The 11,397-nt window shown below is 32.0% G+C and overlaps 2 protein-coding genes and 1 long non-coding RNA gene across 3 annotated transcripts; 1 reads left to right on the top strand and 2 right to left on the bottom strand.

Moving 5' to 3' along the window:
* Positions 1-415: 415 nt before the first annotated feature.
* On the bottom strand, positions 416-2,388 carry LOC131006003 (CASP-like protein PIMP1). Its single transcript, XM_057933155.1, has 3 exons — positions 2,088-2,388; positions 1,424-1,556; positions 416-813 (listed from the first exon to the last, which is right to left on the bottom strand). Exons 1-3 carry the CDS (start codon positions 2,255-2,257, stop codon positions 616-618), a joined length of 501 nt encoding a protein of 166 aa, XP_057789138.1. The 5' UTR covers positions 2,258-2,388; the 3' UTR covers positions 416-615.
* Positions 2,389-7,283: 4,895 nt separating this feature from the next.
* On the top strand, positions 7,284-8,254 carry LOC131006043 (uncharacterized). Its single transcript, XR_009095396.1, has 2 exons — positions 7,284-7,488; positions 7,648-8,254. It is a non-coding gene; the product is annotated as an uncharacterized LOC131006043 (long non-coding RNA).
* Positions 8,255-8,649: 395 nt separating this feature from the next.
* Positions 8,650-10,520, bottom strand: LOC131006006 (CASP-like protein PIMP1). The gene is made up of 3 exons (XM_057933158.1): positions 10,206-10,520; positions 9,648-9,780; positions 8,650-8,943 (listed from the first exon to the last, which is right to left on the bottom strand). Exons 1-3 carry the CDS (start codon positions 10,361-10,363, stop codon positions 8,746-8,748), a joined length of 489 nt encoding a protein of 162 aa, XP_057789141.1. The 5' UTR covers positions 10,364-10,520; the 3' UTR covers positions 8,650-8,745.
* Positions 10,521-11,397: the final 877 nt, after the last annotated feature.

Genomic DNA, 11,397 nt, shown 5'->3' with positions numbered 1-11,397 from the left:
AACCTCCTCATTCTTGATATGGGCTTTAGCTAGTATTACAACAAAACCAATTGAAAACAAAGTAAAGCCCAGCTCATATACAATACATTAGCCCATTGTCTAGCAATTAAAATGGCCCATTATTCGAATTAAATTTCTTAAAAGTACTATTAATCACTGATTTTTTTTTGGAGGGCATAATTCAAGTTCTTTACAACAAGCTCTAAAAGTTAAATTCAGAAGCTCTTTACATATAAATATTCATCAATTTGACGAATTTAAAGGCACATTAAAAAAAAATCATGAATAGGATGATGGGTATAAGGTCAACCGATGCAAAATTATATCTCTATTGCTTGAATTTTTTTATCTAGTTTATATTAGTTGGATTAACTCTTTGTGATATATATTAATCAATTTTGTGATATGATGAGTCAAAAAGAAAAGGACCATGCACTATCATTAAAAGGAAGAAGAAAAAATAAAACTAGATAAACACAATCGAGCTTAATCGTACAATACTTACAAGAAATTAACCATACAATAAGAATGAATTAAGCAAAGCTCCAACACATACCAACCAAATTAAACTTAACAAAATGCAATCAATATTAAATAGAAAAAAACACTAAAAAATTAGACTCTTTTGGGAAGAGCAAGCGACGAAAAAACTGACGACACGGCGGAGCAAAGGAATGCGAGCAAGCAAAGGCTGGCGGCGGCGTTGGCGACGCTCATAAAATTGCCGATGCCCAACACCTCTCCTAAGTCCTTCAAGTCCACGGCCATTCCGATGCTCGCCGCCCCGCCCGTGGCAAGAATGTACGATGCCGCCTGCAATTCAAGCTACACTTAGTGAATCGATATTATAACGATTACGAGAGTTTTGTGTCAGACTGTTTCATGAGTTTTAATTAAATTCGTAGACGGGTCAATATCTGAATTCAAACATAACCAAAATCAATAAAATTACAAATGCCAATAAATATGAATTTGGATCCAGATTTATATGTACATGTGTAATGAATTTTCCCTCGTATGCCAATTTCACGCAAGTTTCTGAATTTCATCAAATTCTGATTTTGCACATAAACTAAAAGTTCCGCTTCTAAATATACGAACTTCCAATTATTTTGATTATTTAAAGAACTATCAATTGCCCTCAAAATTAACGCTGAGGCGGACACTTAAAATGTCTACATGACTTAACCGTCTCGATACTAAACAATATAGTTGGATGTCTACACCATTTCAATATATAGAGAACCGTGTGAACCGTTAATTGAAAATTCGTGTATTTGAAAATTAGGTGAAAGTTCGTATTTGTACATTTAAGTGTAAATTATCCTTATTTATTAATATTAATTTACACAGACATAATATAATTAATCTGTATATATCATACTAAAATAAACAAATTAAAAGGAATACTTATTTACTTTACCTTGTCACCATAGAAATCAATATAAACAAGACCATCTCCTCCAAATCGATTTCCAGTTGTCATTTGGTATACAGTGAAGCCCATTTGCACGGCTGTGTACACTAATCCCATCACCACTGCGGCACATAGATATCTGCCAAAATTTAAAATATTTAATTTAAACTAAAATTACAAAAAAAGAGAGAGATAATATCTGAATTTATTTACACATAGCCACTTTAACATTAATTAAAATTACAAATACTATAAATTAGCTGTAAAAATGATGAATTCAAGAAAATGAAATGCTCGCCTATCATATAATTCGAACCCAATACCACAAATTCATTTAGCAAAATAATGAATTCATAACCGATTTTCACCATCAAAAGATGAAAATAATTCTTAATTTATATTTTAAAAATAAATTTGACTATACATATATATATATATATATATATTTGGTGCATGCTCATTTACTTCAAATTAGTGTACCATCTTTCACTCCTCCCTTCTTCTAATTTTTTCAGACATTTATAATTAGTTACTCTCAGATTCCACACTTATCGAAAAAGTGCTATATTTGAAAATAAAATTATCTTATTCTTCAATTAATGCCACATTTCATAATTATATATATAGAAAAATAATACTTCATTCGTCCATAAAAAGAATACTTAAATACCGGTATGATATGAAATCTTTGAATCTGACTTCGACGTCCCCGTAGGTGGTCGAAGCCGTGCCGGTGGCGGTGGCGAGGAGGATGAGCGATATCAAGAGGCATATGAAGGTTAAAATCCTCACGATGAGCGACACGAGCGGAGACACGGCGTAGGACGGCGGCGGAGCCATTTTTTCTCTAGTTAGAGATCAATTTGTTTTTTCTCTAATGCTGTGAAATTGAAGCTAGGTTTTGGGGTTATTTATACATTTGAGATATGTGTATGATGATCATGGCCAGCTATCAATCGTGAGAATATTTCATATAATTACAAGTTGCAATCTTCAATTCTATATAGTAGTCTCAATTTTTTTTTAATATTTTTATTGTGAAGGTGCATGCATATTACGACGTCGTTTTAAATAAAATATTAGCAATAATATATTGATTTGGAATATTGGTATGTCCCGATTTATATAGGTGATCGGTTTTTTTAAATCTTAATTATACTAGATATATAGTTCTATTATCATCGGTGTAATCTAGTTTATGTTATACTCTTCGTCCCTCAATTTTATTATTTTTTTAGAATAACTCGAGTTTAATTTAATAAAATGATATAAAGTGTGTTCAGTGGAATAAAGATCAAACCTTTACGATAATGTCAAAGTGATTAAAGTGGAGTTTTGGTTTTATTATGAACTTGATTTATATATGAATAATTGCTCATTTTTGGGGTGGAATTACAAGTATTTATGGTTGACTTCAGCCTCGTGGACTTGGCAAGTCAATGAGTAATATGTATTAATCATGCATATCTGACTTGGTCGTGGTTGATTTGTATGTTAATTATATAATTGAGGAGTGGAATTTATTTAATAATGTGTTAATTTGACTTTGCATGCATTTGACCCCAAATTGATGGAGGGATTTGTGATTTGAGGTAATGTACTAATTCCATGCAAACTGTAATCGGCTGTCAATAGTGTGTGTGTGTATAGGGTTACTATAAAGGGAAAATCCGTAAAATATACATAGTTTGAACGAATTCTGATTTTGCACATAACCTTTAAATTTTAAAATAAAATACTCCATCCGTCCCACCATTTTAGTCCCTTATTCCATTTTGAGATGTCCCAAAAAGATAGTCCACTTTACTAATTAATACTATATAAAAATATTATTTTGACTAAATTAACCTTATTTAATGCTTCACTTAAATGTGAAAAGGATGTGTGAAAATAATAAATAAGGGTATAAAAGATAAAAATATAAAAATTAAATGCATTTTCTTAATATGTGTGAAAAGTGGGAGGGGACTAAAATGGTGGGACGGAGGGAGTACATCAAATTTAATTTTTTTTGATTTTTCCCTAATTTAAACTTTCCCTAAATTTAAAACCTCATAGTTCAATATGAAAATAAAGCTTTCACTCACAATTAAAATATTAATCCACTAGAAAATAATTTATTTTTTTTGCTAACATTCCCTTGAAATTTGAAATAAAATAGACTAATTTAAAACTATTACAATTCATTTTCAATTTCATATTGAATTGTTGAATCGTGAAGTTCATTAAATGCATTATGTTTGAGTTATGACTTATGAGCATCTTGTGTTGATTGTAGTATCATTTAAAAAAAAAATAACAATAATATAGGGGGAGTTTTAAAGGGATTATAGCAAAAAAATACACGAACTTTGATAAAAGTTGCAATTTTCACCCGAACTTTCAAATTGGCCAAAATATACCTGAACTTATATTTTTTGTTGTAAATTTCACCTCGACGGAGTTCAATCATTGCAAGTTCAGGTGAAATTTATAACAAAAAATATAAGTTCAGGTATATTTTGGCTAATTTGAAAGTTCAGGTGAAAATTGCAACTTTTATCAAAGTTCGTGTATTTTTTGGCTATAATCTCAATTTTAAATTAGGGGAAAAATCTGAAAAAATTAAACTTAGGTGGGTGTATTCGTCGTGGATTTCCACAGACTTTAAAAAGTCCATGGAATTTAAATTCCATGGAATTCACATAGATTCCAGAGGACTTTCAAAGAATTCGTAGTTGGATTTCACCCCGATTTTCACGGATTTTCGAAGACTTTACGGGATAATTTTGGAATTGAATTCCATGAAACCAACGCCCGCGGAGTCCCAGCACCGCTGGAAACCCAGCGACCGCTGGGTTCCAGCGACTTCTCACCAGATCGCATGCGCTCAATTGTATTACCATGAGATGGCAGGGACATTCTTAAAAAAGCAAAATGGATGTGGCAGAACAAGGTATGACCTACGCAAAACGAAGCGGTGGAAAGTAATTCAAAGGTGTCATCATGAGGTCCAATGATATAGAACTATTTGCATTCTCCCACTGAATCTCAATGGCATGCTCTGGTGAGTCTATCATTTGCATGGGAATACCACGAAGCGGTGGAAAGTGATTCATTCCCTTCCTCCTGGCAGATGGTGCTCCAACCACTTTAGTCAGTTTGATCGGACACAAGCAGTACAGACGGTGCACTAGAGATCTCTACTATTTTCTTCAGGTATAACACTCATCCTCTCTTTCCAACATGGCTCATACCAAGAAGTACATGCGACTGGTTTTTTGCCACCTGTAGCCTTGCCTATGCAAATATGTGTACATTTGGTGCAATCTTGCTCGAGGAGATTGTATATGTATCCACGTGGGTGTTTGTATAGCGTTACTTTTCCTGGCTTTAAATCTTATTGCTCAATGCATTGCCTCAATGACTTGCAGTCCACAGTTTGTCTAAATCAGCTCGGTTATGGAATACTGGAACTTGATATCCACGAAAAGTCGGGATCTCAACTAGTATAGAAGAAAATCTTGTTTAGTCCCAACTCACTTTCTGAGGGTGGTCAAGCCTCTAGCATCAATTTCAGGAGCGAAGGGTCAAATTCTTGGAAGAATCTGTTTGGTGCGCTGGTGTATCGAGATTCAACTCTGACAGCTGACTTTTCTTGATCAATTCCAATTTTGTTGTACAAAATGTAAAATAGTCCAATGTACAGTTGTCTATTTTTGTGATATTTGACAATTTGGTTTGATCCTTCAGCAGCTAAAAAACTCTGCGAGGGAAGTTCCAAAAAAAGGAAAAGAAGAAGGGGAAAATAACATCGGATTTATCCTTTAGTAGAACTGTTTCTTCGGCATTCGAAGAGGTGTCTTCATGTCTGTTATACTCAATCTCAACGGAGGCTGAGTTCCAGCGGTCGCTGGCTTCTTGGCTGCGGCTGCTGGAACTCGGCGCTCGCTCAAAACTCCATGGATTTCAATTCTCGTGGTTCTTGGCCGGATTTCGTCGTGTGTATTTTTTGGATGAAATCCATGAAAGTCATTCCGGATTTGAAGTCAATGGAATAACGAATACACCTAGATTTGTATGGATTTTAAAAAGTTTGAAACGAATACACCCAGATTTATATGGACTTTTAAAAGTCTTGAACGAATACACCTAGATTTCTGCAGACTTTTAAAAGTCTGGAACGAATACACCCAGACTTTTAAAATCCATAGAAATCTATTAAACTCCACAACGAATACACCCCCCTTAGAGTGTTAATCTTTTTTAATTACAAGTTGCACTCTTCAATTCTATATAGTAGTCTCAATTTTTTTTAATATTTTTTTTGTGAAGGTGCATGCATGTTACGTCGTCGTTTTAATAAAATGCTAGCGGTAATATATCGATTTGGATCCAGACCCGATCCAACATCCGACCCCAACCCAACTTATTTAATTTTGTTGGTAAAACTTATTGTTTTTTATTTATCAATAATACTATTTACTTTTTAAAGGGCGTTTATTTTATATGATTAATAAAATAGATAATTGAGTATTTTTATCCTCAATAATAAGATTACTCCAATTCCACTCTTTTGATGAGATAAGAATCAAGCAAAACTTAGTTTAAATGATAAAAATAACAAGAGCCTTGGGATATCTCAAAATTTCAAATCCACTATCCATCAAAACTAATCATTCAAAGTTAACGCCCCTGTTAAAAATGATTCTCACTAGTCACTTCTAATCATAAAAAATGTTGGAATCACGATTACTTTTATGCATAGTAATTGTCATTTTTTTATGAGAACTACACGTTTACTATTGTTACTTTTAATAATAAAATTAGTATTTGCACATGTGTGCAATGCACGGAAAATGTTTTTATATTTTTATAATTATTTAAAATTGATACAAACTCAATTATCATATTTATAAATATAATAAAAATTAATTTAAATTCAACATATTTAAGCTGAATAATAAAAAAATTTATATCATGAAAAAAATAAAAAAATAGATTTATTTCAAAAATATAAGAGACGATCGATAGAGATTTTTTTTATAAAAAAAATCAATATTTAAATAAATATAAAATTTACATTTTTAAATCATATATTTATATAAATATATCAAATTAAAGCTCTTATTGTGATTTTTAATTTGATATGCATATTAAATATTTTATGATTAGTAAAATTTCATAATTTTAGACATAAATAAAACAAAGAAAAATTAGAAGATAAAGAAAAAATAAATAATAGTACTAGTTTACAAATAAATCTTTAACTCCGTCCCCAAAATTTTTGCCTCAGTTTTCTTTTTGGGGTGTCTTTAAAAAGTTTGAATCAATCTCCTCATTTTCTATTTTTGTACATGACCTCCCAATTAACTTTACAATTATAATTCTTTAAATGCTATTTTTTGTACACGACCTCATCATTAAATATTTTTTTTACCATTTTTTATTAAAATTTGTGTCGTCTTCTTTTAGATAAACTTTTGAGGGGCTCGTTTGCTATGCATGATAAGTGCGAGATATATATCTATAATAATACCCTAATATGTTGTTTGCTTCAAAACTCAAATTCATTTACAAAATAATGGTCCGTTATTCTTATCCATATCTTTTGAATTGTGCAATAGCGTAAAATCTTTTTTATATATTTTAGCAGACATAATATCAATATCTAATAAATTAATAAATATCACAGTCAAATATATCACACTTATTATCTCATATATCACGTAGCAAACGAGCTCTTAATACAATAGTATAAATTCTTTATTCTTATTATAATTATAATTATTTTTATTCATAACAATTCCTGCATTATATGACACGTCATGAATCGAGTGCTTGGTCACATTAGATTTTCAGTAGGTGTACGGGCCCAATTTGGGCCGAACCCGACATGCATGAGTTTTGTGTGATTTTTGTCTCCCTAATTATTTCGTTACCTATAAATACCTTGTCTTGAATGTGAGAGCCGCATTCAAACAGATACCCAAACCCTAGCAAATACAGCATTTCCAATCTATTACAGTAGTAGCAAACAATAGATCTGTTTCGTAGAAGCGGATTTGCAGCTCCATGGTCTCAAAAAATGGGTAATTTCTCTAATTTCTCGATTTTCCACTGTGATTTATAACAATTTTTTGAGCGCTACTGCTGAGATGAATCAGTTTTCTTTTTTGCACTCTATGTGTTCGAGGAATTGCGTCTATGGATATTGTTATTAATTGTTGTTGCCTTTTGAATTTTTGCAGGCTTTGGTTTTGCTACACAGGGCGTCTTCTTCGAGAGTGGTGAGACTGGATCCGAGACTGTGTGAGTCTAATGAAGTTCGATTCCGACGGTGGTAGAGAGTAAGGCGGGACGTGAGTTCCTTTGTCGATTAGAAGGAAGTTGATTGTAACCCAATGTCTATGCTTACAGATGATCGACAAGGGTATTTCACATCTGGATAAGCCGAACACTCATAACACTCATAAGTTTGTTATAGGGGTGAGTCCCGGAAGAGGATACGGAAGAGGACCCAGAGGAGGATCCGGAAGAGGACCCACATACCTGCCACATCAACAGGCCCCGACTCAGGGATCGTAAATAGAACCTTACTTACCTAGTAGGTTGTTATGTAATTATTCCAGAAACATATGTAATACTGATGCTTTGTACGCCTTATGTTAGATTTATTTTTAGATATTTTGAATTTTAGTTTTTAGATAACACTCATAAGATTGTTGTCGATATATTTGTTTTTAGATCTTTCGAATAATAGTTTTTAGATAACACTCATAAGTTTATTATCTTCTGAGTTTGTAACTGTGTGAGTCTAATGAATGAATGATTACACGAGCCCATGTTCATGTTTAATAGTGTGTTGCTTTATGTCTTGCTGTGTTTCTAATTGGCTTGCTTAATTGTGTTAACCATTTTTGAACAAAAATTGTGATATATGATAGGCTTCTGTGGAAGAGGTGATTTAGCGCTATATAATTTTGCAGACCAAACATATTTTTAATTATATAAAAATTATCACTCAAACAAAACCGTTTTTCTTTAGTCAATATCTTAAACTATAGAATCCAAGACCAACTATAAAATTCAAATTCGTTGGGACGGATGGAGTAATTTTTTATTTTTTTGTTGTTGGTTAAATATGTATAGCTGGAATATTATTATATAACAATTTATCCAACATATTCAAATTTACTAGAAAGCAAAATACATTTAATTGCAAATTAAAAATAATATAAACAACAACAACACATGAGTCTTGTAGCTTAGAGATAATTGATCTTGGCCCAACTCCAACTCTCCACTTTTCAAAATTCACAAACAATAACAAAATCAAATACTAAAATCTATGAACTCTTTGGAAGAGAGAAGGAAGAAAATATAGATGAGACCACTGAGAATATGAAGCCAAAAAAGAGTAGGCTGGCTGCTGCATTCGCTTTATTAAGAAAATCTTTAACGTCCGATTCAAATCCTATACGGTTCAAATCCACCGTCAGTCCGAACCCGGCAGCAGCGCCGGTGGCCAACAAGTACGACAACGCCTGCATCACAAAAAAAATGTAAATAATATTAATCATAAAAAATAATACTCTTTTCGTCCACAAAAAGTATGACACTTTTGCTGTTTTTGGCGTCTATCAAAGGTATGACATTTTCTTTTTTAGAACATAGTCTCACATCTTTTCCTTAACTTTTATGCTTACAAATATTTGTTATTTACATAAGAGCAACATCAAATTCAATTTCAATTACACATCTCATAAAATAGTGGGACCCACCCTTTCTCCACAACAAAAAAATTATCACCAATTTTATTAAAACCTATGCCCACCAGAAGTATCATCTCCAAACACGTAATTTCTAGTATTTTATTTTTTAGAGCTACACACGACACGCACATTAGCTCATCTAGGTGACTTGAACTCTCGATCTAAACATTAATCATGCATGTGTGGTACGCAAATAATTTTCAAGATTTTAAATTCTTTATAAATAATTTTTCAAATTCTTAAAAAAGTATCAAAATATAGTAATATAAAGTTTCCTAAGTGAATGTACCATCTTTTATTTCACTAGCTATTCCTCTTTAAAAAATAAACTCACATCATCCCTGAGATGATTAATCTTAACAGTACATTAATTATTTATTATTATTCTTACTTATCTTGCTTTTATTAATCAGTTCATTTTCAAACATGAATACCAAATAAGTGCTAAAAATATAAAAAATGTGTATATATATTACCTTGTCTCCAAAAAAGTCAAGGAACATCAAACCATTGCCACCTAGCCTATTTCCAGTGCTCACAAAGTAAATTGTGAATGCAATTTGAAGGAATGTATAAGCAATTCCAACAACCCCTGTTGCCAACATGTAGCTGCATGCACCAATGTCAAAAATAAACTATTACGACATAATATTCTTTAAAAAAATTATATAAATCATTTTATCAAGTTGAGTTTTATACAACATCACTATATTTAACAAAATGAGAAAGCATGCTTTCATTCAATTTCGAACTATTAAATTGAGCAAGAACCATATATTTTCCGGCGAGAGTATTGTGACCGATTATTTAAGGGATATTGGCCTATAAATACTCAAACTTTTTCTATTTTCTAGTTTTGCACTCCAACTTTAAAATTTTTCTTATAAACACCGGAACTTTATATTCTTTTTGATTTTGCACCCGACGAATTTTGACCCACAAATCATTGCTGACATGGCAGTCGAATTGAGAGGAAAGTTTGAAGTGCACAGTGAAGCAAATAATTTTATTTATGATTTTTTAAGCGCGCTTACCGATAAGCGTAGAAATCGTTGAACTTCATCTTGCCTCCATCTACTTCAGGATTATTGGTGGCAATAACGATAACAGATATGAGCAAGCAAACAAGAGTAACCACTCGTACGATCAATGTTGTAGCCGGTGAGACTGTCGTCGATGGTGGTGGAGCCATCTCGTCGACGACGGATCAAATATGTGTATGTGTGTGTGTGTGTGTTTGTGGTAAGGATCACACAAACTTAGAATATATACCAAAAGATTTAGGTGTAGAGTAGTACTAAGAGATGATATCTATTTATAGAGTTTATTTAGTTAGTATTTGCCACGATGATTGGAGAGTGACATTGTTCTAATCTAGACATATAGAGTATGCAAACTAGGAATATTATTTTGTTATTTTGTCTCATAACTCTATCGCAACCGTTTACTTTTAGATTTTGTCAAAGTCCACTATAAATATGTGTGTGAATTCGATTTCTAGTGCTTTAATAAATTTGGCTACCTTCTGGGAAATTAATCTAGTCAAATGTATGGAAGCTAGAGTTGCGTTAACTCAATTTAATAAATATATTAAAAAGAGAGGAGATCTTCCATTCGGACGTTCGCACGTTGCAGATCAAAATTTCTAATTTCACGGTGCGGACCGAAATTTCTAATTTCAAATTAGACATGAAAAAGTATATTAAGCTACCAACATCTCATAAAGAATTTAAAAATTAATTAGTCACAAAACATTTTTCAACACAAAATCGCACGTGCGGCTATATATCTGCACTGTGCGAACCATTCATATATTATAATAAGATAATTAGTGATATAATTCATTGCTAGTGATATATGTATAATAAGACAAGAGACTACTTATTACAAAAATTATGTGAAAAGCTTAATAATTATCAAAATAGTCAAGGTGTATATGAAATCATTTTTATTCTCTATTTTATAATAAGTTTTAATTAAGAACTCTCGATTATTAAGTGGTAAAAGATGACTATAAATGTCAACGGCGAAAATAAAATTAAAGAACAAAAAAACTAGTTAATTAGAAAAAGGTCGATTTCAATGTAGAATAGGACTATAGGAGGAACATAGAAGGCTGACTTTCAGCTGAAACACGACGTCGTTCCATGTCCTATTAACTACATCCTAAAAAATTTGTATAAAATAAATAAATAGAATTCTTCTTGTGCAACCACACACTTGGAT

This window comes from Salvia miltiorrhiza, chromosome 1 (genome assembly GCF_028751815.1).
Source record: "Salvia miltiorrhiza cultivar Shanhuang (shh) chromosome 1, IMPLAD_Smil_shh, whole genome shotgun sequence".
NCBI classification, from domain to species: domain Eukaryota; kingdom Viridiplantae; phylum Streptophyta; class Magnoliopsida; order Lamiales; family Lamiaceae; genus Salvia; species Salvia miltiorrhiza.
The sequence above is the reverse complement of the archived record's forward strand: the minus strand, read 5'-3'. Positions and strand labels throughout refer to the sequence as shown.